The following is a 27,565-nucleotide window of genomic DNA, read 5'->3' on the forward strand; positions in this document are numbered from 1 at the left end:
ATAAACAGGTACACATAATGATCTATAGTCATTAAAATGTGGGTAATGATTTGGATAATGGGTAAAATGTTCATCTTATGGTTGTCATTATTCTTCCTAAATGTCCGATAACGATAATGTACGATAACGTTTATTTAATACATTTTCCTTGTTAATTTCTAAAAAACGTAATTTTCATCAAGCTTTGTGCATCATTGTAAATCTAAAAAACAATACAATAAGGGATTTCATGCTTTTCTGTATTCCATGGAAAATATTGACAGTAACCTTAGATGCCACAAATTATAAAATCTTAAAACTTATCTTTTACCTTCTTTTTATGACAGAAATTGCAATTCTAATGTCCGTCATTACCTACAGACATGTATTAAAATATATCATTTTGTAATTCTTTTTCATGTCAAGAAGTGTGATAACACTCTTATACATTTATTAAGCATCATATGACACATTCTTTACATAAATACAAGTTTCAGGTTTTAAAATGAATCATCCACTTGACCTCATTGTATCCTTTTTGGACTCTATGGCCTCGAGAACGAGCCAAGTTCTCTCTCCTTCTTCCTCTTCATAAACCCCTCTGTGGTTCTCTCCCTTTTTCTCCCCCTCAGCCTCCTGCTCCCTCCTGTGTGCTTGGTGAGACTTATACTGTACAAATGCTTCTTCATCCCGTCTCACATTGTCATATTTAATGCAAGAGTTTCTCTCCCTCTCTCCCCTTCTTCCCCCCTGCTCTCAGGATTGCCAATTTACCTTTAGTCTAAAGGTAGCCCTCCCTTCTCCTCTCCTCTCCTCTCCTCTCCTCTCCTCTCCTCTCTCCTCTCCTCTCCTCTCCTCTCCTTCCTTCTTTTCTTCTTTCCTCTTTCCTCTTTCCTCTTTCCTCTCTTGTCTTGTCTTGTTGTGGTGATATGGTCCTTCACCTCATGTCTGATCATTTGTAAGTGGTTACTAAGCTACTGCAAATAGATCCAATTTACTAACAATTAGTTTTTTGGGTGTGGGATGGGTTTTTAGAAAATATATTAAGAAAAAAAAAATATATTGCTTAGATAAATGGATATTTAGTCACTGCTCCTTTTTGTTCTTGGAAGAAGTGTTGAAATTTCAGCTTCCCTTTTTTACCGTACACTTTATTCGGATCATTGAGCCTTGGGAAAAGGTGAATTATGTGTCACTGGAGAGTATATGAACTCTTCTCTGTCTTCCCCGCTTCTTGTTCCTCAGAGTTTTTCAGAGTATTGTTAGTAAATCCTGACACTGTACTGCTCACAGTTCATTGCTGTACATTCGTCCACACATGTGTCTTTGTATTCTGTACGTGTCACTGTCCACATTGTGTGTGCTTTATCATCATTGCCGCTGCAGAAGAGTATATGGTCATTAATTTCGCTTATCTTAGAACTTGTTTTAGCTTTACTTGCCATATTTTCACATTTAGATTTACTGGAATTATGGACTACAGGAATATTTCCCACTGGGAAAATGTTTGGCTTGATAAGGAGAAAGAAACAAACAGTTGAGACCACTAGATGTCAGTGTTGAATTGATAAATAATACCAGACCTCTTATTAGAACAATGAGCAACTGTTTTCCTGTGAGTGTGTGTATGTTTTGTGTGTGTGTAGAGGGGTTGTGTTTGTGTGTCATTCACTGGGTCTTCATCAGTGTGCTTGCAAAGAAACCTCTTTTCTTTTCTTTTTTCAACCCTCAAATTGACTTTTCTTCTTCTTCTTCTTCTTCTTAGTTGAAGATTTGATTTCCACACCACCTTTAAAAGACCAGTGTGTAGCATTTAGGAGGATATATTGGCAGAAATAGAATATATTATATATTAGTATCTTTTCATTAGTGTATAATCACCTGAAACTAAGAATCGTTGTGTATTCGTTAGCTTACAATGATCTGCTTTTATCTAATTATGGAATGGGTCCTCTTCTTCCGCCATGTAACACCGCCCAGTAGCCCAGGAAGGACAAAACAAACACTGACTCTACAGAGCCATTCACGTTTTTACATGACCTGAAGGAGTACATACTTCTCCGACACGCTTGTAGAGGGAGGGGTGATATAAAAACTCACCACTAAATCCTACACACTGTCCCTTTAAATTGTCATGATTCTCATCCACATTTATAATATGTGTTTTTCCTTTGTACTCTTCATATGATTTTCTGGCTGGAGCACAGGTAGGGTTTTTACTTGGAATAATGAAGTGAAGGAAACGTATAGCAGTAACACTAACTAAGTAAGTGTATTGCCTAAGAAACTGAATTTAATGTGGAATCTGTTTCCTGATCTACCAATACCTTAGTTACTTTGTGCATATCTAGTTTAAATCCATCACTGACTGTTCTTAAACATTATTCTAAAGGCTGAAGCGCCTTTATTACATTACATTACATTACAGTCATTTAGCAGACGCTTTTATCCAAAGCGACTTACAATCAGTAGTATATTACATATCATTCACCCATTCACACACTGATGACAGTGCTACCATGCAAGGTGCCACCATCAGACTCTAACTAACATTCATACAACATCCAGTCCACACCGATGGTAAAGCCTTCGGGAGCAACTTGGGGTTAAGTGTCTTGCCCAAGGACACATCGACTGCCGAAGCCGGGTATCGAACCACCGACCCTCTGATTGGAGAACTACCTTACTCTCCACTACGCCACAGCCGCCCCTTTTATGTATTGTTCTATGATTACTGCATCTTTGTCCATATCTATGTGTTTGAGCTGCCCTCTATGGATCAGCTCCAACTATCTGCTTGTAAAAACACCTATACTCAAGTGTACTAAGTGGGTCGGCCCCTCTGGCTCCCTTCTCTCCTGTGGTTTCAGGACCAAGAGGTTGCGGAAGACTCTGATCAGGTGTGTCTAAGGGGGAGGGAGTAAGGCTGCTGCTCGCTCGGCTCGGCCAAGCTACTCTTATTGGCTAAAGCTTACAGGTGTGCTGTGGTCTGATGCGGTCTGCTCTGCTTTGCGTTTCTCTGCTGCTCTCCCAGATTTAAGAGCAGACCACGGTAGATGCCATTAACCAAACTAAAGCTGCAAGTTAAATGTTTTTTTATTCAGAATAGTCTGAATTTGGCTTATAATGAATCCTGGCATTTGTGATTCAACTGTGAAAAGCCTTTTCTCCATCAAACTCGAGTCCTTGTTATTAATGTCACAGATTTCTGTCAACGTGTAGTTCAGTGAAAGCTAAAGTGACCTTCGTTTATTACTTTTTAGTGAGTTGGAGTGACAGTGCTCAAAAGGGTTGTGACTTCCTCGTTACTCTCTCCGATTTAAATTAGGATCTTCTATAGCCAGGAGGCAGTAAGGACATTTCACAACTTTGTTAGAGTCCTTGCTAAAGCAGGCTCCCTGTAGCATGTGGGTGTAGAGTTTGGATCTGTGTTTGGCCTTGGCTGAGTGTGAATACTGGACATGGCAATCTTGGTTGTGTTCTTGTGCAGAGAGGTAAACAAATATGTGATCTTTGTTTAGAATTCAGTCTGCCATGAAGTTGTGTATTTTTCAGCATAATGTACTTTTCTTGTCGGAGCATCTTGCTATACTTGGAGGTTACGCATGACTTTGGCATGAAGGAAGTGAATAGAATAGAATCTTTTAGCATTTTTGCAAATACAAGTGGACATGAGAGACTCTTGTCTGGACCGGACATGCATGCACGAAGCAAAGCCACACTGTGGTATCCTCAACTTCAATATTATCTCAACCATACAACTTTCAAAGGGATTAAATCTTCCATGCAGTTGTTAGGCTCGATGTAAACAATTGAAATCTCTTTTTTACACTTTGCCTTTACCACACAATTAGATGTAATCAGAGGATAAAAATGTCCATTAAACAGCTGTATTGATGTTTCAATACAAGCTATATATTTTTTTTTCATCTTTAGTATTTTTAACATAAATTGCAAAAAAGTAGTTTTACTTACTCTAACCATTTGTCATCATTCAGGTTTCATTTCATTTGAATTACTTGTAATTCATTTTAAGATGGCTGGGTCACAGCTTATGCTGTTAATTAGTCAATAATGTGACAAAATGAAAGAAAGAAACGTCAATGTGTCCTCTTCTTTGACAAAATTCAGTACATTTTATCATGTGTGTATATGCTCCATAATGGCACCGCAGTCTCATTTCACTCCATTCATTTTGAATTCTGCTTATCAGTCAGTGTTTTGGGGCTGTGAGTGAGCAAATGAGCAGTGTGAGTGCTTGAGCACATGTAGTGGTATAAAGAAATATAATATATATATATATATATATATATATATATATATATAGTATATAAAAAACAAACAGGGAAATTGCATGTGTTGATCTGGAGGATTTTCTCACTTGGAGAGGAAACCACCACAAAGAAGCTTGGTCCAGGTTTATCATTGGTTCAGTATCTTTTAAATTAATTTTACTCAATAACATCTTAGGAATTCAGGAACCCGTCATCTTGTCTGAACAACACAGTGAAGCTTTATGTGTGTGTGTGTGTGTGTGTGTGTGTGTGTGTGTGTGTGTGTGTGTGTGTGTGTGTGTGTGTGTGTGTGTGTGTGTGTGTGTGTGTGTGTGTGTGTGTGTGTGTGTGTGTGTTACTCAAAGTGCATTTTGAACATGTGTAACTCTTACACACCGCCCTTTGTTCCCCCGAGTGCAGAAAGCCAAGCTCGGCCCAGGTAAGAAGGTGATCACTGAGCCGGACGGCAGCCACTCCAGCCAGCTGCCCTTCATCAGCCTGAACGAGGTCAAACTCAGCGACTTCTCCTTCCTGGCTGTGCTCGGGAAAGGGAGCTTCGGCAAGGTGAGGCAGCTGGGATCGGCAAAAAAATACATACACTCTTAAGTGTCACTGGTAACAGAAAGTTGGCTAAACATAGCTGTGGTCTTTTCCTACCGTCTCTGTGAAGGTCATACTGGCAGAGATGAAGGCCACCGAAGAGCTGTACGCAATAAAGATCCTGAAGAAGGACGTGGTGATCCAGGACGACGACGTGGAATGTACCATGGTGGAGAAGAGAGTCCTGGCTCAACAGGACAAGCCGCCTTTCCTCACACAACTGCACTCGTGCTTCCAGACTGTGGTAGGTGAAACGCTCCTGGACACGTATCAGGGAAAGGCACTCCAGCTCAGGTCAGGCCCGATTAAGTCATGAAGGGGCTTTAAGCTAAACGGCTTAGTCATAAAGTGTTGAAGAGAGCAGTAGAGGGCGTGCATGACAAGTACAATGTTAAAAAGAGGGGTAAACAAACAAACCCTAATTAGTCTGTGTGTGTGTGTGTGTGTGTGTGTGTGTGTGTGTGTGTGTGTGTGTGTGTGTGTGTGTGTGTGTGTGTGTGTGTGTGTGTGTGTGTGTGTGTGTGTGTGTGTGTGTGTGTGTGTGTGTGTGTGTACAAAAGCAGGTCTGCATGTGTGTATTGACTTTGAGGCATGCCAAAACCAGACGACACAACCTGAGAGCAAATACTGCATGAGCGAAGAGACAAGTACTTGTCAATATGTGTATTTACGGCAAACACACACCTTCAATTGTTCTTATATAAGAACAGACAAGAAAAAACAAACTCACGAAAACTACAATAAATAAATAAAAATAAATTAATAAAGAATAAATTAAACAAAATGAACATTGTCGTTCTGTGGTTTCAACAGTGCACCTCCAGAGGGGTTTGATGAAACTGTTTTAACCCAATAAAGATACACAAATGGTAGCCATGTGATTTTTTTTTTTGTCCATGACCCACTCCTCCATTTCAGTGTCAATGTAAAAAGAAATCGACTTCTTTCCTAATCAGAAAGCCTCTGGGTAAATCTACCCACTCATTGGTTTGCGCTGCGTGCGAAATGAACGTCTATTAGCGTTTAGATTTCTCCCAGAGGTCAAGCTGAACTATAGCAGCTGATTAGAGCTGCAGCACCAGAAAGCAGACTCAGGATGAGACTCAGCTTGGCATCGGTCATGGCATATTCATGGCATATTCATGAACACACACACACACACACACACACACACACACACACACACACACACACACACACACACACACACACACACACACACAGTTCACAGTTCATTCGCCCACATACAAAAAACAAACTTACTCTCAGACTTTCACAACCTCTCTAGTCTTTCCACAATTTCTTTGCAGACTTTTTATTTATTTATTTTTACATTAAAATAATCTTGCCAGTGCTTTTGCATTAAGATACTGAAGGTAAAGACAGGTTTTGATAAAAGAAGGAAGCAAAAGATAACGAGAAATGTTTCCCTAAATGGTACCACAGCATGTCGACATCAAATGTGCCAAGAGTGCTCATGAATTTAGATGAGCTTCATTATTAAACACTACGGAGAGAACATTTGAGCGTCCCCAGTCACAAGGTCTTGTACACAAGTCGACGTTTTTAGCATAATTAGCTGAAATACACAAGTTGTGTTTTGCATCTGTTTGCATGTTGTCAGCATCCATTAGAATGAAATAAGGCCGAGGCATCTACTGTGATCTATTATTGAGTGAAAACAACACTAGGTCTGTGAGACAAAACACTACAAGATAGATCTAGAGAAGGTGCAGTTTGCATTTTGCTAAAGTCATCGTTGATGTGTGAAGGTCAGAGTTCTTACAAGTCCAAGATCAGATCAGCTTCAGTTTGGGTCTGTTGCCATGTGAGGTGTTTGGTTTGGGTTTTGCTAGTGAGGGTCTGTCAAGGCCAAACTCATCATGGGCAGTCAGGGGCCATCACTGCCAGACAAAGAGAATATCCCCCGACAGATGTCTGTGTTGAGTGTTTTCTTTTTTCCATGAAGCTCTTTGTTGTGGGCTTTTTAGGTCACCTTGTCATGGAATGTGTAGCAGGAATGATGGAGTGACTCAGACAGCAAGGTTAGGGGAGGCTGTAGCACTCAGTCGTATCTTTGTGTTCACAGCGATGGCAGTGAATAGAAATGTTGTAGAATTTCACAGCTTTTGTAGAACTTTTCAGTTTTTTTAATGCAAAGTAATGACGTTGCATATTTTTCTCTCCCTAAACCCTCTCCCTCTCTTCCCTCTATCTCTTTGACCACAGGACCGTCTGTACTTTGTCATGGAGTATGTGAATGGGGGAGACCTCATGTACCATATCCAACAAGTGGGCAAGTTCAAGGAACCTCAAGCAGTGTAAGACATGTCCATTAACTAGCACTGTGTAGTGAATCATTTTCTACTTGCAAATAGACCGATTTGTTTTAGTTTGAGATAATTGGTAACAGGGTAAACAATGAAATTGCTTGCTGCATCGTTACTGCACGTAGCTACCGCGTTAATATAGCCACCTTGTAAAAAGCTTGACATCATTTAATTATTTCTGGAATGCAATAAAAAGTAAGTTTCCTTGCGTTTGAAGTCTGTGGTTTATTTTGCAGGTTCTATGCAGCAGAGATCGCTGCTGGTCTCTTCTTCCTGCACATTAAAGGAGTCATCTACAGGTGGGTATTAACTAGTTTATGCAGAAACCAGTCAGGGGATGCATTTAAACAAAAAATCTGACATTATGTGATATAATAAATTGCAACGGATACAATGCAGTAAAGATTCATCCTATAGTGAAAGCTCTTGCATTAGCTCTTGCATTAGTTTTAAGGCAACAAGTGTTTTATTAGCTCTTTCTTGAATTTATATTTTTCTTGAATTAATAAATAGTATATGAATTAGTAGTATTTAGGATTAGGATTGAGAGCCATCTGCTCAAACAAATTCTTATAGAAAAGTCAACATCTTCAAGGATGATTAAAACCGTCTGTGTGCTTCCTCAGGGATCTGAAGTTGGACAATGTGATGCTGGACTCAGAGGGACACATTAAGATTGCTGACTTTGGCATGTGTAAAGAGAACATGTCAGAAGGAGTGACCACGCGCACCTTCTGCGGCACTCCCGACTACATAGCCCCGGAGGTAAGGCTGAGTGTGGAGAGAGAGATGTGTGTCTGTGTGTGTGTGTGTGTGTTTGTGTGTGTGTGTGTGTGTGTGTGTGTGTGTGTGTGTGTGTGTGTGTGTGTGTGTGTGTGTGTGTGTGTGTTTGTGTGTGTGTGTGTGTGCATGTTCCTGATGCATAAGGTCATCACTGTCAGTGTCTGGTCTGAGCCTGTGTCACCCCTGTGCTCCAGATTAAGGTTACTGCCTAAGGACAGATATACACACACACACACACACACACACACACACACACACACACACACACACACACACACACACACACACACACACAAGCCCTTTCTTATGACACAAGCATCCCAGTGTGACAGCCTAGTGTGTCGGCTGGCGAGTCCAAACTCAACCCGACCATACAAGCTGTGGTTCAGTGTGTCCCAGTGGGTTTTCTCCTGAGCAAGTTTAATCCAATTTACCAAGACGGATACCTAGATATACCTGCTTGTTTTTGTCCTTGTTGACAGGCAACTACAGCTGTCTTCAGCCAAAGACATTCTTAGTAGACTAACACTCAAACGATAAGTCAATTTCATCAACAGATCTGTAAAACTGAGTTTCTCCACAAAGAATCAAACAAAAACACCACTTTAAATATGGTGTTTACCAGAAGTGTTCTCATACATTTATTGGAAATAAGTCATTCAGCATGAAAACATTTTTAAAATGCCTAACCGACCATAGAAGTCTTCAAGTTCAAGTCATGTGACTCGAGTCCACACTTCTGGTATCAACACATTGCTCTCGTAACCCAAACGAGAGCTTCGCCTGCATAAAATACTATACATTTTTTAAATTGATATTACCACTAGGAAATATCAGATTAAAATATAAATAAAAAATACCAAGCAGTCATTTTGGAACTGGATTTTGCATTACTGAATGCTTAGGACGCAATTGAACAATAATTACATAATCATTACACATATAAAGCTGACAACAAATGGTGGCAATACCACTGACAGCAAAGTAAATGTATCCATTTAATTATATATATGAAGACATTGTTACATTTAAAGACACACAATAATCTATGAGTACGCTTGTTTTATTTTTCTGCATTGTTATTATTGATTTAACAACCCGACCAAGCTGTTGGAGCAGGCAATGACATAAATAAACCATCACAAAGAGTTAAAGTGCCGTTCCCCAGTGAGTTGCTAAACAAAAGTTTTGCTTGTAGGATTCATGGGATCTGGAAATCAGGCTAAGTATTCATAATTCAATGCCGTTAATCTATTTATCCAAACCCACTCCTTTTCACCCAATATAGCCCCAGGAAAGATCCGATGCTACAGCTTGTTGCCCTTTATACTTAATGTACTGATTTGGGTTTTTCCAACTCTCTAGCTGTTATCAGTTAGTTGCTTCTATTTAATGGTGGTCTGTGTTATTGATTCCCTCTATAAAAACCCCTCTGACAGACTGGGAGGTTAATTCTGCCCAACAGACTCAGGGTGAACATGCTGTGACCGTTCACAGTCAGACTGACACTAATGTGGCAGCCAGTGATGACACAGCGAGCAGTGGGAGCGGCTTCTGTTTCCATAGCACTGTGGGCCAAAGCACACATTGAATATCACACACTTTATGCTAAGTCACGCACACTTGATGTCACACAGTCACATGCATGGCAGCATCATGTGCACATGCATTCTTTCAATACACACACAAACCCAGTCATAGATCAAACACACTGAAAAACACACACTGAAAACACTCCTGAGTGGAGGCTGACCTTAAAAGTGGTCTGACACTGGTGACATTTTCACAGATGATCGAGGGGAAGTGCTCCTTAAATTGTGTGTGACAGAAGGACCAGGAGAGATTTTCATGACGAGTTTTGTCATTGGCCTTTGGTCCATCTCTGAAATTTGGATACAGTTACCAAATGATGTCGGTTAAGGATCTGTGGTTAGGAAGGAAAATCTTTTTTTGATTATTTGGATCCAGCCAAATTTTCCAGAGAGTTGAGAACCACCATAGAGTGCTGCAGGAATTAGTCCTAAGACCTGGAAATAAGTGAGCATTGTTGCACTTCCAGTTGCCTCGTCTCAAAGTAATTAGGTTTTTTAAATGGGTATTTCATAAGATATCTTTTAATGTTTTGTTCTACGACATAAAGTACGTCCGTAAATAACCCACTCGTGAATTTTGAAGCTTTTAAGTGTCTTAAAAAAAGGCAGATGCTATCAAGTGGCTAAATGACACTACTAAATGTCATCATGCAATGTCATGGAAAAATCCCATTGGCTTTTTGTTGAGGGAACCAGTGCGATGCTAACTTTCTGGGTTAGCCTACAAAATAACATCATCCCTGCAGCTCTTTAATACTGACACCAGGGGTGATAAGCACCTGCCACCTGAAATATGTATAAAGCACATGCAATATATTTTGCTTTTATATGAGCTTCTGAAAAATATAAATGTGTTGGTGGGTTTGTGCATGTTTGTATCTCAGCATGTGTGAGATAGCTGCAAGATGAGAAATATTTTTCACACTTCTCTCCCTCACACACACACACACACACACACACACACACACACACACACACACACACACACACACACACACACACACACACACACCTGCCCACATGCTCATAAGTCTATGAGGGAGTACATTTCTATGTAGCGTCGGGTCCCCTGGCTGTCAGCACACATGTGAATGCAATTGTGTTCCCGCATCTAGTCACACATACACACATGTGCTGAAACACAGTTTACTCTGACCTATATAGCCAGTCATTGGGAGCTCCTGTCTGGGAGGAATGCTCGCACTAATGTGAATTTACACCTCAATGACTTTGACACAGAGAGGAAGAGATGGCGAGGAAGAGAGAGAGAGTTGGGAGGGAACACAAAGGGAACACAAAGGCGACATAAGGTATTAACTGTGAGGAAAAGAGCAGAAGGAGACAAGAGTAGCCCGACACTGAAGGAGAGAGGTAAAGAAAGCCGGGATCAAAATGAGAAAGCAATGTTTGTCTGGCTGACACTGGCCATTTCCCTCTATGCCCTAACGGTCCACACTGCATTGTAGCATTCGGAGGCAAAGGTGTCCACTTCCCTGTTTACTCACTCTGTGGGCTGAAGCAGCGTTTGAGGTGTTTGTAGGGCCAGGATGACATAGTTCAAATTCAGTCATTGAAGTAATCCTTCTTTTTAGATGCTCATACTATCCCTGAGCTGGTGTTCCTCCTCAAAGTGTCATTGTGTTACAATACAGGACTCAAAGAGCAGAGTAGAGATTCCTGCTTCCATAGACTGTATATAAGAAATGGACGTAGACACCTTGACTTCCCCGAATGGTTTGTGGACTGTGATGTTGAAGCCTTGAGTTTGGCATTTGGCATTTTTGTTTTTATTTACAACCAGAAGTGACACAAGAGGGTGGATTTAAGTACTTTAAGTAAGAACTGGACGCTAAGTAACACATTTTTAGGTGACCAAAAATGTTACAATTAACTTTAATAAAATGAAAACACACTGTGAAAGGGTTTAAGTTGTATGATGACAACAAGGACAACTCCAAAACCGGACAACACCGTGGTAGCAACCTGTCAATCATTAGGTAGCACCGCCCTCAATCCTGCCCTGCTTTATGGTCTATTTTACTCTAAATGGACCATAATTGACTAAATGAAACTCAGTCTGTATTGGAGAAGAATTGAAACTAGAGATTGAAACCATAAACTCATGTTTACAATGTTTACTGAGGTAATAAATTAAGTGAGAAGTAGGGTCAATTTCTCATAGATTTCTATGCAATCAGAGGAGTCGCCCCCTGATGGCCATTAGAGAGAATGCAAGGCACTTCAGCATTGGCTTCACTTTTCAGAACTGGAGGTAGCCACCTGCCTACTTCCAAGGTGCATGGAGACGAGGAAACACTTGTTGTATGCAGAATAACATATAATATATATATTAAAAAAAAGTTACCTTAATACAGGCTCATAACTTTGAATGGTGTATTGCTTATTTATAATTAGACATTTTTATAAATAAGCAATACAATTAGACATTGAGGGTTGTTTAAAATGTAGAGATTATGTTCTATTTTCATTGCTGAAAAGGGATCATGGTTGATACTTATTTCTCAGAAAGTTTGAGGACTCGGCATAGCAACCCTGAATCACCACAAGGGAGTTGATATCTGGCAGCGTGCCTTTGCAGTGGCAGCTCCAATTTGAAACTCTTCACCAATTACCAAGAGTTAAAATCAGTGTTTTCAGATCAGCACTATAAGTAGTCCCACAAAATCACTTCAGCTATGGCTGGGAAAGTGAGTGAGATGTGAGAAGAAGAAGGTGAAAAAGAGAAAGTGAGAAGGTAACAGCAAATGAGACAGAAACGCAGAGAGCACGAACATGTGAGCATCCTGCAAAAGTTTACTTCTCTGCCAGATTATAAAAAGATTCAGTAAGCAGTGATATGCTTTATCTTTCTCACATCTTTTATATTGAGCTTGATGATATAACCTCTCCTCATCTTTCTGCCTACACGCTCCAAATGCTTTATCTTTGCTCAGATGCAATTTAGTTCAGACATCATACTACACATGTGCATGCCACTACGCTGTATTTCTTTTCTTTGGGGTATTTTTAATTAACATCATAATTAGCTGTTGTTAGCATGCAAAATAGACAAGCGATGCATGTAAATAAATATTTTATACCATCTTTGATAATACATCATATGCTGCCGTAGTTGAGTTGTGCTTTGGCATATGTAATGATATATTCTATATAGTCCTATATATAAACTAGAACGTATTCATCTACCATTTACTCTTCCTTTAGTTTGTAGTTTGAGAAAATGACCCTTTTGCTCAAATCAGGATTATACAATTCCTTATAAGGGCCATTGAAGGTCAACTTCAAAATTCCAGTGATTAAGTCGTAAAGGACACAAATTCACAGAGGATTAAAGAACCACATTCACAAGAAAAAATAAAATTTTGAGATTAAAAAGTCATAAATTAACAAGAAAAAACCCCTCAAGGTTAGATCAATGTCATCAAACCACAGGTGCCACCGTTTAACACTGCAGTAGCGTGAGTCGCTGAGAAAAAATATATATTATAATGTAGCCGACTTTATATCCATCCATCCATTCATTCAAATCGGCTTATATTGGGCCGGGAGCAGCAGGCTAAACAGGGAGTTAAATATAGGCCATAATTCATCATAATAAGTCTTTTTTTTACACTGACACAGTGACAGTTAGGCATTGTTCCTGAAAAGTGTCAGTTTGTAACTATGGTAACAATATGTTCAGTATGTTCTGAAAAATGGCTTCTCAAAAATTGGTTTAAGTGTTAGCTGCAATAAAAAACACACGCCCATGTTTAGACAAAGATAGGAGTTGTTCGTTGCTACCTTCCTGCAATTTCTACTTTAGTATTTATTTATGTTTATAAAAGAACACAGAATAAAAATGAAAGAGAACCTGTGTATGTATCGTTCAGGACCCTCGCCTTTCATATTTTCTTCCCATAAATTAATGACTAATTAGTGAGTTTTGTCTCGTACATTTGCCACTCAATCTCGGTGAATAACCGAGTTTTCTTCTCGGAAATTTAACGGTAATTAAAAGTTTTTTTTCTCCAAATATTTCCCTCTCCCCTAACTGAGTTTTTTTTTTCTAACTACAATTGCCCTGATACATCTTATCAGCATTATCTCGGACAGTCACATTTATGACAAAAGGCCTGCGTTACAAACTGGGCTTTGAGGACTGTGTTGGGGTTATCAGGCAGGGAGGATGTAATGAAATTGTAATCAATCATCTATGGGGTTGAGGCATGCAGAGGAAGGTTGAAGGAAAAGTGACTCCATCATTTCAACCAGTCTGTGACAAAACACTCTGGATTCCCTTAACTTGCCCTTATTTCCCCACCTGGCACAGTTTTTTATTTATATATATATATTTTTTTTTTTTTGTAGATGTAGATGCACCATATGTAGCAAATTGCAAATTAGAAAATGTACAGTTCTTTTGTGTAATATTTAGTTGTACATAAATTGTACAGTTTTTACAATATGTAAACATGTTTAGACCTTAAATACACAGTGACTTGGTGGTGGTTGAGATTAAGTGACTGAATGCATTTTGTGGCAAAGCAATGAAAGAAGATCCCCACTTTAGTCACCATTGACTTTTGCGAGACGAGTTTTGAATAAATGAACTCAGTATAGAAAAATGTGTTTTACCAATTGTAAAAACAAAAAAGGGAATGTCATTAGTGAACAAAACCAACCAACACAGGCTCATACAGTACAGAGAGGCAGATATTCTCGTAGCTCCCCAAAACAGTGTGGGTCAGCTTTATAGAAGCAGAGGCTCTGTGAATCTGTAACCTTTGAGTGTGTGTAGTGAGGAGTGTACCATTGAATCGCTAGCAGTCTGATCCACAACTGTCATATAGCATTAGGCCTAATGAGAGAGAAATGTCTGCAGCAATGCACACGCACATAAACACACACGCACATCAACACACACGCACATCAACACACACGCACATCAACACACACGCACAAACGCAGAGTGTTCATGCACAGGTACACAAATAAACACAGAGGCACACGGACACAAGAAATATGTTTCGACTCAACAAGATATAATAGAGAAAATATATGTAGAATCCTTGGTATACTGTGAAGATTTATGTTCACAATTATCCCCGCATTATTTAACTGCACACACACACACACACACACACACACACACACACACACACACACACACACACACACACACACACACACACACACACACACACACACACACACACACACATATGTACTGCAGTGAGCAGAGTGGATCTGCTGGCCAGAGGCTTTCATACAATAAAGTAAAGAATGAAACAGGAGGAGAGCAGGGATCGCGGGAGCAGGTCAGGCTTGTCTTTTCCCATCAGCTAGAGGGAGAGAGCACTTTATGTATTTATCAGCCACATGTATGCCTCAAAAGCAAACAAACATCTTTGTGCCGTAAACTCAACACGCTGGTTCAGAACACGAAGGTCACCGTGCCTGAAACTGTAAATGTCCGCCGGTGTTTTCGCAGACAGGCGATGGGTGGCAAGGGCAGCAAGTTAGCGCAGCGCTGTGCACGATGGCCTGAAACTGATCCAAACAGTCGCCTTTTGTTTCGCTGAACTCTAATTGTCCTCTCTGTTATTTTTTTCTATTTTTCTTTTTTGCTTCACTTTCACTGACTCTGAATCCGACTGTTTCACCCTCCTCTGACTTTTAATTATTTAATTTTTTGTTCTAAAGGAATGAATACGTTCATTCTTGATCAAAATCTCTGTCTTGCAGTCTTGATCTGTACTCTTCTAGCTTTAATGACCAAAACAGGCTTATTTGTGTCGCTATTCGCTACAACCACGCTTTGGTTGGTTCCACCATCTCAGTTTTAACACCTAGTGTCGTTTGTGTGAAAAGAAACGTGTCTGATCTCATTGTTTTTCACACCATCGGACTCTCCTCCTCAGATGCTCCCTTCCCTTTCCTCCTCTCTCTCTTCTTCACTCTGCCCCTTTGCACCTCTCCTCTCTGTTTTCATTCCCATGACACAAACGGCCTTCAGGCTGCAGATCTCCGTTCTGCATTGACCTGATGTGTTTGTATGCTTTCCTTGCTTAAATCCCTCCCTCATCTTTCCCCAGCAAAGACTGTGAGGTCAAATCTCAGTGACACACCGCGACAAATGTGCAACATTAAGTCCTCGATGACGAGCTGTCCAGCGTTGGCCTAGTTGTCCATGTCATGGTAAATACGTTTCCTCTTAGAAAACCAGTAGAGTGATAATCGACTCGACTCTCCAGATGAAAGATATGTTCTATTTGTGTTTGGAGGTGAGACTAATGATCCAGAGCTGTTATGTATGTTTGTTTCCCAGTGAGGTTGTTTTGCTTTCAGTTAACAAGGATGAGGAGTTCTCTTTCTCACACATATTGACGTATTTCACAGTGTTAAATCGTAAGTGAAAAACAATCTTCAGAGGGCGTAGCTGTGTTCGTTGGCAGCTTTCAGGTCAGGCTGAAGGTCGGCGTGATTCCTGCAGGCAGCAGGATTTGAACAGGCAAGCTTAGGGATTCAGCCAGAGGTTTCCCTCACCACAGAGTCTTTGACTCTTGAGCTAATTAAAAAAACATTGTGGGGCTTTTCCCCACCGCGTCTTCCTGCTTTCCTACCAAAGAAGCAAGGAAAGCCGAAGATTAAGGCTGAGCAAAGGGATGATGACATTTTAACACTGTGCTGTCACTCTGGGTTATACAGAAGTGTCATTGTTATTCTGCTTCATGTGTATATGATCTTTAGGAGCTTATATACATTCACAGATGGAGCAATACGTGAGGTGAATGTTAAACAGATATGCACATTTGTTGTGACTGATGCGTCACTGCCATTTTCCAACATGATTTATTGGATTTAGACTGTGATGTACAATATCTGTTTGGATTTATGGCACAAAATGTCAAACGTAAAGGCACTGAGATAATCATAAGAATCATAAAAGTTATAATGTGAATTGAAAAACATGAGAAGAACTGCTTTGAATTACTTAATTTGCGCTTATTTGCAATCTAAATTGATGCATCATGGATTACAAATTGATTGTGAATTGTTCCTGCAAAAGTGAGCATTAATAAATCATATAATGTAATTTGCAATACAAATTATACAGAAGCAGATGATCTATTTATATGAGGTATTCTAGCTATATTCTGCAAGAAATGCAATTCAAATTCCAACAGTAAAGTTACAGAGTGGTTTTGGGCTGGCTACTGTGCATGCTGTACAGCAGAATACCAGTAAAAGTACAAAGGTTGCGATCGCTGTCTGCCCAGACCCAAGACTGGGCCTCCATGTGCACGTCAACCTGGTCTCCTTTTTGAAGCAGCAGCACCACCCCATTAGAGCCGTTATCGGTGACGTCGGAGGCAGTCGGGTGTTCGGCGGTTCCCACAACGGCCTCACCATTCTTGTATAAGAGTAAAAAGCCTGGGTTTCCTCCGTTAGCATGAGAGTAGAGGGTGAAGTGGTAAACTCCGCCGACCGGAGCTGTAAAGACTCCTTAACAGGAAGTTAGAAGAAGAAAGAGGAAGATGAGTCATTTTGAAATGAATGTTATTAACAGGATGTGAAAAAGTTAATTAATGAGAGCTTGAGGCATTCAGCATAACACAAAATGACGGGACTGTGAAAAACGAGCAGGCTGTAAATGAATTCAGTGATGAGACAAATTTTTGTGAAAATATACAACTTTATTATTGTCTTAAATATAAAAAATAGTGTTCCACAAAAAAGAGCTTCCAATTTCCATAGTTGATACTTCATGTTAATGTATATATATACCTTGAGTCATTGTTGTCTGTACCTCTTCCACTGCTGCAGCTGTTTGCTCGAGCTTATTCGTCAGCTCCTCTTGCACAGCTTGATTTGTTTCCAATTTTTCTTCAAACTCTATAATGAAGATCTATTAAACCCAATTCACATACAAAAGTAAAAATGAATTTTTAATTGAATGGAGGAAAATATGTTTAACAAGTTACACTGAGCAACAGTATAATACAAACTCAGTCTGAAGATTTCTGTTTGAAAGTACAAACCACTAAAAACATACACTTAATAACCCAGTATAAATTAATACACAGATATTAATAGAATGATTTTAAAGCCAACTGTGTATCATCTCGAACCAATACAGATGTTGATACAAGTAACAGTGGATCAGCAATGATTAGCTGTTTGAAGTGCCTCTATCTCAGCCTCTGTGTTTTCAAGCTTCGTGTTCATCTCCAGGGCCAGAATCTCAGCGGTTTTCAGTCTAGCGTCTAAATCTGTGGGAGTATAGAAAGAGAAAACAGTATGACTGAGGGATTAGGAAATAGACAGTAAACTACCTGTTAATATTATGGTAGTAAATTGCTGGTAGCTGTACATAAGATTGCTTTTATTTACCTCGATATATTTCCTCCAGTGCCTCCACTTCTGTGTCAGTAACTTCAAGCTGCATCTTCATTTCTTTGGCCAGGCCCTCAGTGGCTTCTGCTCTGGACTGGAGCTGTAGTGGAAGATATGAAAGGGAGGAGAAGCTGCATGAAATCAGCCATTACATCTCATTTAACTCCGAGAAGTGACTAGACGGTATATAGTGTTTCAATCACGCTAATGACCCAATTGCTCCTTCATAATTAAATGTAATCATGTCAATGAGTCCAGTTCATTTAATGGTGAAGTCAGATGAAATAACAGGATGAGATGTAGGGATGTCTTGATTAACCTATATCACAAGACTGTCACTATAATGGATGTCCTTTCTTTGAGGGAAGTTAAGGAAAACTGGGGGATCTCTTGTATGAATGCATCCTGTTTTCTTTCATGAATTTATTGCATTACATAGTGTAGTTTAAACCCAACTACAGTGGAAACTGGTCTGTTTAGTTTCAGACAAACAACATTATCAAACCACTAACTAACTCTAACTTAATCATGACAAGGTCATGGAAAATTCACGCATTTACATTATGGGTAGCACCTCAAATAGTCTCTACATAAACACCTTGTACCCACAAAGCCTTTACCTTGATCAGCAGTCTGCAGCGCCTCCAGCTCCGTCTCTATGTTTCCAAGCCGAGCAGCCAACTCCTCATTGGACTCTAGTCTGGACTCAATGTCTGACAGTTAGAAACAAAGATGGGATTTAAATCCTGATTTCAACAGACTGTTCTTGAGTCTTTTGGTTGTCTGATATCTAAAACCCTTTTTTTACATGCACCAACACAGTAATCTCTACAAACGTTACCTTTGTAGAGACCTGTAATTGTGCCACCGGGTTCTTTGTGTCTCTGCCTGGACATTAGTGCCGTTCAATCTGGCCTCCAGTTCTGATCATTACATGGAGGAATAAAGTCAAAATCATCAACCATTCAGTTTATACATGAAAAAAACGACATTTGATATGATAATTTATTGCCTTTAAATAGAATCATATCATTATTTAAATCATGTATCTAGATATTGTGATACACAATCACATCGTCTTAATTGATCATAACATGCTGACTCAAATTTCTCAGAAAGTCTGACTATATTGCACTTAAGTTTTTAATCAGATGAGAAAATACTATTACTTTTCATTTGTCAAGTATTTAATTGCCACAAGAGTAAACAAAACCTTATGGTTATTCCGTGCATATTCATTTATTGAATTACCAGAAAACATGCTATATCGTGATTTATATTGTTGAAATGAGATGACCTATTTTGTGAGAAAATTTAGGCTATATTGCCCATCCCAACGATGGTGTGATCTAACGTCTCAAGAAGCAGAACAACAGCTATCTATATATATATATATATATATATATAGTTAAATAATATTGGACATGCGGTCAAACTGCTATTTATTTACCTTCATCAGCAGTCTGTAGCGCCTTCACATCAGTGTCCACATCTCCAAACTCTGTCAGTCTGATGTTCAGCTCTATTTTTGAAAAAATAAATAAAATAATGCTAATAATATTAATGCATGATTCTCTATTCAGTCAAAAATAAATCATGAAGTGAAATTAGATGAGCTGAGGTGAGAGGAAATCAGACTCTGTATTAATAATTGACTTGTTTGTTGCGTTACCTTTACGTTCCTTCTGCAGTTGTTAGAAAGATTAAAGTGATTAGAAAAAACAAACTAGAAAACAAACAAATAGAAAATAGAATGATATCATACAGAACTGACATAAACAGTGCAGGTTGCTGCTAATGGGTGAGGAATAGAGTAAGGTTTATTGGTCAGGTGTATTTGAAATAAAATAAATATAATGTTTTATTTATATATATATATACTTTATTGGATCACATGCTCTCTTTTTATTTCACCTTTTATTTTTATTTATATCTTTTTCACTCTTTACCTTGATCAACAATCTTCAATGCCTCCACCTCTGTCTCTGCATCTTCAAGCCGGGTATTCAGCTCGTCCTCTAGACTCTCACTGGCCTCCAGTCTGGACTCAAACTCTAAAATGAAGTTAAAATGATCAGTCAGGAAAAACATCCTGAAGCCAACAAATTAAAACTAGATTTAAACCAAACCATAGGATGGCATAATGGTATCAGCGGGGAAGACATGAAATAAAATTCAAGTATTATTTTCTAAATTTTTAATACATTGTCTTTATCAGCAGTATTTTAGCTTTATTCACAATGTGACCACAGTAGAACAATAATCTCCATGTGTGTATTTTTACCTTTAATTTCATCCTGTAATTGTGCCACCAGAGTTCTTTGAGTCTCTGTCTGGACGTCAGTTGCGTTCAGTCTGGCCTCCAGTTCTGGACGATGAAATATTTAGTTGCACAGATAATTCCATGAAAAAAAGCTGTCTTGCGTTCTTTTTTGAAAAAGCAAAAATGATATTTATTGTGCATATACTGAGACGGTACATGATCATGGTACACAATGTGTGTATATAATGTAGTTGATTTACCTTGATCAGCAGCCTGCAGGGCCTTCACTCCTGAATCTGCGTCTTCGAGCTCATTTTCGAGGTCTGTCAGTCTGGCCTTCAACTCTATTTGTTCAAAGTGAGAGAATAAATACTGAATGACTTCAACCCTGCAGTCTGAGATGAGCTGAGCTGAGACGAGGAGGAGATTCACTTTGCTGCTCATTAATAATTCACTTGTTTGTTGTGGTACCTTTACTTTCCCTCTGCAGTTGTGCCACTTTTTTTGCTTTGGCCCTCCAAATCACTGGCATTCAGCCTGGCCTCCAGTTCTGCTCAGTGAGGACGGGAGAATGATGATTAGAGTGAACAAATGAAACGATTGATAGATAGCATTAAGAATTTTTTACTTGAGTGCAAAAGCAGGTTGCAGCGTTGTGGAACAGAAAGTGCAGGGGGTCAGTTTAATAGGCTGTATTTCAAAAGGTTAAATAACAACTTGCTTCTTTATTCCTTTGAGAGCTCCTATTTGGATTATAAGCATTTCAAATAAAGGACCTCAGCTTTTTCTTTTCATGTTGAGGATAAAGTTACCTCACCTGGGTACTGCCGCACGACTTGCTGCACCTGCTTCCTCTGCTCCTCTTGCTGCATCTCACCGACTCTCAGCCTGGCCTTGTGGTCTTTTTTTTTTTTTTTTTTTTACGTAATGGAAATAATGTAATATAAAGGCAGAAATTCAACAACACACAGAACCTCTTCATTTTATTGATAAACTAATGAAAGATTACATAGGTATTGATTATTATAAGTAGATTTTATATTAAAAAAATGTTTTATTATACTTTAATCTTCATTCTATGTGAAAGCACCTGTATAGCCTTTCTTCAGTTCATCCAGCTGTGACCATAGCTCCTCCATCACACATTACAGTAAAGTACACACATTTTGTGAAGATGACACATTCATTATTAATACCATATAAGCTTTTAAGCGACGCTACCTCACACACCCTGTGCTTTCTGAAGTTGCACCAGTTGCTCTTTAATGTGTCGCAGCTCATTTCTCTGTTCGTCCAGCACAGCCTTCATCTCGCTGAGCAGAGAGAAGCTGTCTGCTTCAGCGGAATCATCCCGGTTATGCAAGGCTTGTATGTTGTTTACATGTAGTTCACCAAGTTCATGAAACATGTCAAGGATTGAGTTGTTTTGATAAATGATAGTGGAAGAAAATTACATAACGGCCCTGTAAATGTTATATCTGTTGTCTTTTAACAACATCTGAAGTATCTCCTTTTCTATTTCATTCCAAAATAATTATGTTGAGAATGTGGAATTAGCTTTTAGCATTTCACGCAGTAAATATTGTTAAACGATAGACATGCAGAGATGGTATATAGCTGTATAGACTTATTTGAAATTAGCTTTTTGAAATATCGTGAAAGGACAGTTCGAATATTAATATGTTGTTTTTTTGTTGGGAATATTTGTTTCTGGCTTATGTTGAACTGTAAATACTTGAAGATATATAATACAGGAAAAGGTGATGCATTGAAGAACTGATTCCATCACACAGCCTGTGACATTAAATGTTAAATGTGAGCTTATATAGATTATTTCTGCTTCTATAACTGCCACAGTCACAGTATAGTGACACTCAAAGATTGCCCGGGCGTTTGTGCACGTGCTTGCCTTTGCATTCGAGGGTAAACACGTGGATGTCCTACTTGTCCAGCCGGCTCCTAACAACCCTCGTGACAGTGGAGTGCAGAGCTGGAGGGGTGTTTGGCCGTGCGTGTGTGTGTGTGTGTGTGTGTGTGTGTGTGTGTGTGTGTGTGTGTGTGTGTGTGTGTGTGTGTGTGTGTGTGTGTGTGTTGTGTGTTTGTGTGCGTTTTGTGGGCTCCCATTGGCGAGGCAGAGGTCAGGTGTTAAGCAGCGAAGGTTATATAGCGACACAGGACAGATCTGCTCTCACACACTTCGGCGCATTTGTGTGTGCGCTTCATGTGTATGGGTGCACTTGCACATGTACTGTACGTTGTCCATGTGTGTGTTTATGTGTGTGTTATCAAGCTGGAGGAGTGTCCCAGGGCAGCATGTGTTCAGCAGAGGTCAGACGTTACTCCAAAGCATTAACCTCGACCAATGTCATAGAATAATAATTAATGACATTAAGGAGGTTTGGGATCTTCAATATTAGGACTTCTATTCTGCCGTGGCAGCTTTACTTTATGAACAGGTGCAATAGATTGTTAAAAGATTGGGTTTGGATATGACAAATACATCCTATAGATCCATAAAAAACAGATCAATAAGCATTCTTGCAAGAGACCTTGCCACTCAAAAAGGAAACAAAAACGTTTCAGTCAAGAAGTGAAAAATCAACCGCTTAGACAAAGAGAGAATGCTGTCAGTATTCAGAACATTTGTTCAAAAAGACCTGAACAAAACAAAATGTGAATGTCAAGATGCCCTTCCAAATCTTCAAACAGTTGTCCATAAGAGTTGGATTCACTTGGCCTTCGCTGTTGTTTGTTCCTGTCTTGAGCCAGTTTTTTGCTTAAAAAAAAAGAAGAGAAAACTGTGTTTTTCAGCATCAGCAGCAGCAACTTCATCCTATGAGAACTTTTATTAAAGCTCAGAGTTTCTCGCGTCGATATTCAGTGCCCCTTTTTGTTATCTACTCTCCGCCTACACACCAAATGCTCGCTTCTTGTCAGAACTTTTTGGCTTCTTGTCTTCTTTGCTCTAGCATGGCGAAAGTTATTGTTGCAGGTGATTAAAAAATTATGCTATTCAGGGGTCATCCATCCTTTGTGCTTGGATACACTCCGGCTCTAAATGTATTCATTGTTTGGGTAAAACCGTATGAAGAGCTGTTTAATTCTCGAAACAGGATTTTCAAGGCTGCTGTGAGACTTCATATGCATGTGTCTGTAGCATATGAAGGCACAGTTGGCTTAAATATTTTGCAACTTATGAAGAAAATTTAGAAAAGCACAATGTTTGAAGATTTTGCATTTTACCATTTAGTATTGCTTTAATTGTATTGTGCAAATTTGGATTTGCATACAATGAGACGGGCAATGGCAGAATACATGGAAAGATAAAATATTTAATTTATTTTATCTTTTTTTTTTAATTAATGTTTTGTCTAAATAATGTAGCTTGTTGTTATTGCCAAGTCATATCCTGAAAGTCCCAAAAATTTGTTCACAATAAAAAAACAACAAAAAAAAACATGCTGAGCATTCAATGTTTTACTCTGTGTATTTAACTTTAGTCGGAGACCTGTTCATGTTGAGATACTGTATGTGATTTGAATGTCAAGATGAAGGTAATAATATGTGCGATATTTGATCTGTGTTGGAATCTAATAAGACTAAATAAAAAGCAGCGAGTTATATTTTGAGTGAGTAAAGTGCCACATCTTTGCCATCTGATGATATGCATGTTCAGTGCAAACGGAGGTTACATAATGTTACATAATATAGCATAAGTGATGAAACTTGTCATGAATGAATAATGTACCGACATATTTATAGGATATGTGACAAGTTGCATATTTAATCCACAAACCCAAAGTGATCTGGCGTATGTTTTGACTTAGTTCAGTGGGCTGGAAAATGTCTGCATTTTTGAGTCAGTTAGCCGGCTGCTGTGGTGTGCCAATGAGCGTGGTAACCTACTTTGCTTTTTTTCCGTACAATAAGATGAAAAATGGATCACAGTCACAACACAAGTGAACCTGGATGTGACATTGAGATGAAAATACCTATGTTTATGTCCTGAGCTGAAAGAAGAGATATTGGGTTACAGTTCTGTACATTTAACTGACAGACAGCACGTTTTTGTAGTCTCTCTTGTAAACAGATTACTCGATACAGTACTGCAATGTTGTCTGATGAATTTCAAACGTCTTTGACACCATTAAGGCATTTTTATTTAGTTATACTGAACTTCTGAACTCTTTCTCTTCCTTTCTCCACAGATCATTGCATATCAGCCATATGGACGCTCTGTAGACTGGTGGGCATATGGAGTTCTGCTCTACGAAATGCTGGCAGGACAGGTGAGCAGTGCACACACACATACAGATTACACTACTTATGCAAGTGCCTGCTAGGAATTATGCCGACAGCTTTACACAGAAACAAGTTTGCTCACAGACTGCTCTCACCCACATTGTTCCCACATTTAAGTTCCCCAGCAGTGAGGCTCTACACAGGCTTTAATGAACTCAGGTGGTGCACACATGTAAATATACTGTACATTTTTATTTTTATTTTTATTTTTATTTTATTTTATTGTATAATATGTTTTATTTATTACCTTAATCGCTTTCCCCGTCCTTGAGCTGCTGCAACACCCGAATTTCCCCCATGGGGATCAATAAAGGAATATCTATCTATCTAAAGACCTTCCCATCAGCAGTAATAATAAACATCTCCGCAGATCTCTGTAGCCCACTCCTCACATATGATTGACATAGAGGCTTGAGGCTACACTAGCCACTGTTTATTTTGATCTTCCAGCATGCAGCGCTGCAATCAGAGTAGCTGCCACTCTTTGTATTATTTTTAATGCACAAACTGAATGCAGTCAAATTCTCATATTTCTCCTTGTATTTTTTGCTACCACTGAACTGTGAAGAAATACTTTTTTTTTTCAGTTTATGTGTTTATCCTGGATACAGCAGTGGACATGAATCAATATTCTGAACAATATTCTCAGCTACTAAGTAAAAGTATCAATAATGTGTTGGCCTGTAAAGAAGAGCTTCTTTTGGAGTCAGATACCAAGTCAAGACAAGACAAGACAAGCTATATGTGTGAATATTGTCATAAGGATGCCTCCTGGGGAAGAGGACCAAGCTGGACTGCCAGTCCAAGCCTTTTTGTTTTCTTCATGCCTTTAAGTGTCAGCATTTGTGCACACATTGAGGCAATTCAGTTTTGTCTTATCTTTATATTACCTCTAACCCATTTGGAAAGCTTTCTTACCCACTGTTTATGTGGGGTTTGTTTAACTAGCATAGCTTTAGCCTGAAGCTGGTTCATTTCTATGTCGAGGTTACATTGAAGCAATGGGACCTCTTCAGGATTAGACTAACATTAGCTTTTTAAGATGACTATGCAGTCTGTGCTAAACACAGACGTTTCAAAGTCAACCTAAAACCACATTGTAGTGGAAGTTATAGTGGAATGAGATCATGTCAGAGATGAAGAGCGTGATCCCCACTTTGCGTAATAACTTGTCATAACTCATCTCTCTAGAGAATAAGGATGTAAATAGCTTCAAAATATTTTTTTTAACATTTCCTTTTCATGTAACATGAGTTAGTTTAAAAAATACAGATTTTACAGGTTTAAATAAAACATGTTTCCACGACTCAGCACCAAATGACTTATTAAGACATTTATGACTTATTAACAATTTTTAAAGTAACTCACATACAAAAAGGCCAAACAAATAATTACATGCAAAAGCAAGCTTCTCCACAGCAAAGCAAAACATGGAGATGGGTATGTTTTTTATTCCCAAAGGAAATGAGCAATGGTCAGCTGTTAAACAATCAAGTTTTTACTTATTCGGATGTTCCCTTCCTCCGTCTCTTCCTGCCTTATGTGAAATCAGGTAAAGAGGGCATGACGCAGGCAGGCTATCACTACCGGAAGGGGGCCAGTGGAGTGGAAATGACGAATAATTCATTTTATGGACTGTCAAAACACCCACATTATGGTTACTGATGATAACCACCCAGTGAGCAGGGGAAAATCTGGGTCATCCACTTCATTTGCTCTGCAAGGTCTTTCTGTGAAACTTGTCCTCACAACTCTACACTTCTTGATTTCTCTTTTCCATGTCTTTGTGGATTGGTGTTCTCTCTCTGTCTGTTTCTTTATTTTTCTCCTGTATTCTTTATCTTTGGAAGCCTATTTAAAAATGTGTATCATTTATATTTCAAATGTGTGCCCTCTACATTTTATCATTAGAGAACACAGTTTTTACTTAATTTGGTCCATTTACCTGTCAAGTAGACAGTGCAGAAATGTAAAAAATCAAATGCACCACTGCTGGATCCCTGTGGTGTAACCATCAACTGTGTGATCCGTCTGATGATGGATGAAACACCAACAACGCTCTCATTGTTATCTCCTTCCACCCCCAGCCTCCATTTGATGGTGAAGATGAAGATGAGTTGTTCCAGTCCATCATGGAGCACAACGTGTCCTACCCCAAGTCAATGTCCAAAGAAGCTGTCTCCATCTGCAAAGGGGTGAGTGGACATTCTTTGTCATCAATGAATACATATCTTGCCTTTACAAACCAGTTTTTTTGTTCAACCAAATCCATAAACAAGATGAGAGGTGAGATTCATAAAAGGTTAACATTGAACCTGCTGTCAGTTCATTTTTCATTTTTATTTTATTTTAACATAGCCCAAAAAATGCATTTAAACTGATCCAACCTGCCTGTTTAGTCTATGTCCTGTTGAACTGGGACCCTTTTCCCCTTGAGGCTTTTCCCACCTGGGTTAAAAATCCTGTAAATCAGCATTTTACGCTCTGTGTCTTTCACGCTCCTCACTGAAGCCAAAAATAATCCTTTGTGTAAGAGGGCTACAAGCCCTTCCTGCTAGTTCAAAACTGACAGGCTCACACACTGTGGGAAGGCTTTTCTTAGCCTTCCTAAGGCAGACTTTCTAACATATGGGAAGTCTAGCTCCATTTGCTGTAAAAATGATGTGTAGGCTTTTTTAAATATTAAAATATTAAGTTCCCTCTCCATTTCCCACTCAGTTCTTGTGTCGCTGACATTTACATTATTAAAACATTGAAGGAGAACCGATTAGGTCACCCAACCTACTCCAAAAAAAAAAAAAAAAAGCACAATGAGCTTGGTGTTTTAAATGTTTATTGCAAATTCTACAACATTCCAGCAGCACAGTCAAAAGAATAAAAAAAGTATTTTGTTTGAGTATATGAGATTTGACTGTCAAAATTTACACTATGTACAAGAATCATCTCCATAGGTCCTCTCGGACATCAAAAACAGATTCACAAGTGTCATTTGTTACATCATTAGACCGCATCACAATTAATGGTATTAATCATATACAAAAA

General features: G+C 39.0%; 1 protein-coding gene across 1 annotated transcript in view; it reads left to right on the forward strand.

Annotated features, from left to right (window-relative positions):
• Nucleotides 1–27,565, forward strand: part of prkcaa (protein kinase C, alpha, a) — a 138,382-nt gene that overhangs the window by 91,996 nt on the left and 18,821 nt on the right. Inside the window, exons 9-15 of the mRNA XM_054605313.1 lie at nt 4,674–4,817; nt 4,924–5,097; nt 7,083–7,174; nt 7,420–7,482; nt 7,810–7,948; nt 24,430–24,510; nt 26,611–26,718. Of these exons, the coding sequence (XP_054461288.1) occupies nt 4,674–4,817; nt 4,924–5,097; nt 7,083–7,174; nt 7,420–7,482; nt 7,810–7,948; nt 24,430–24,510; nt 26,611–26,718 (801 nt within the window). The remainder of the gene's footprint in view (nt 1–4,673; nt 4,818–4,923; nt 5,098–7,082; nt 7,175–7,419; nt 7,483–7,809; nt 7,949–24,429; nt 24,511–26,610; nt 26,719–27,565) is intronic.

This window comes from Anoplopoma fimbria, chromosome 9 (assembly GCF_027596085.1).
Source record: "Anoplopoma fimbria isolate UVic2021 breed Golden Eagle Sablefish chromosome 9, Afim_UVic_2022, whole genome shotgun sequence".
Taxonomy (NCBI): Eukaryota; Metazoa; Chordata; class Actinopteri; order Perciformes; family Anoplopomatidae; genus Anoplopoma; species Anoplopoma fimbria.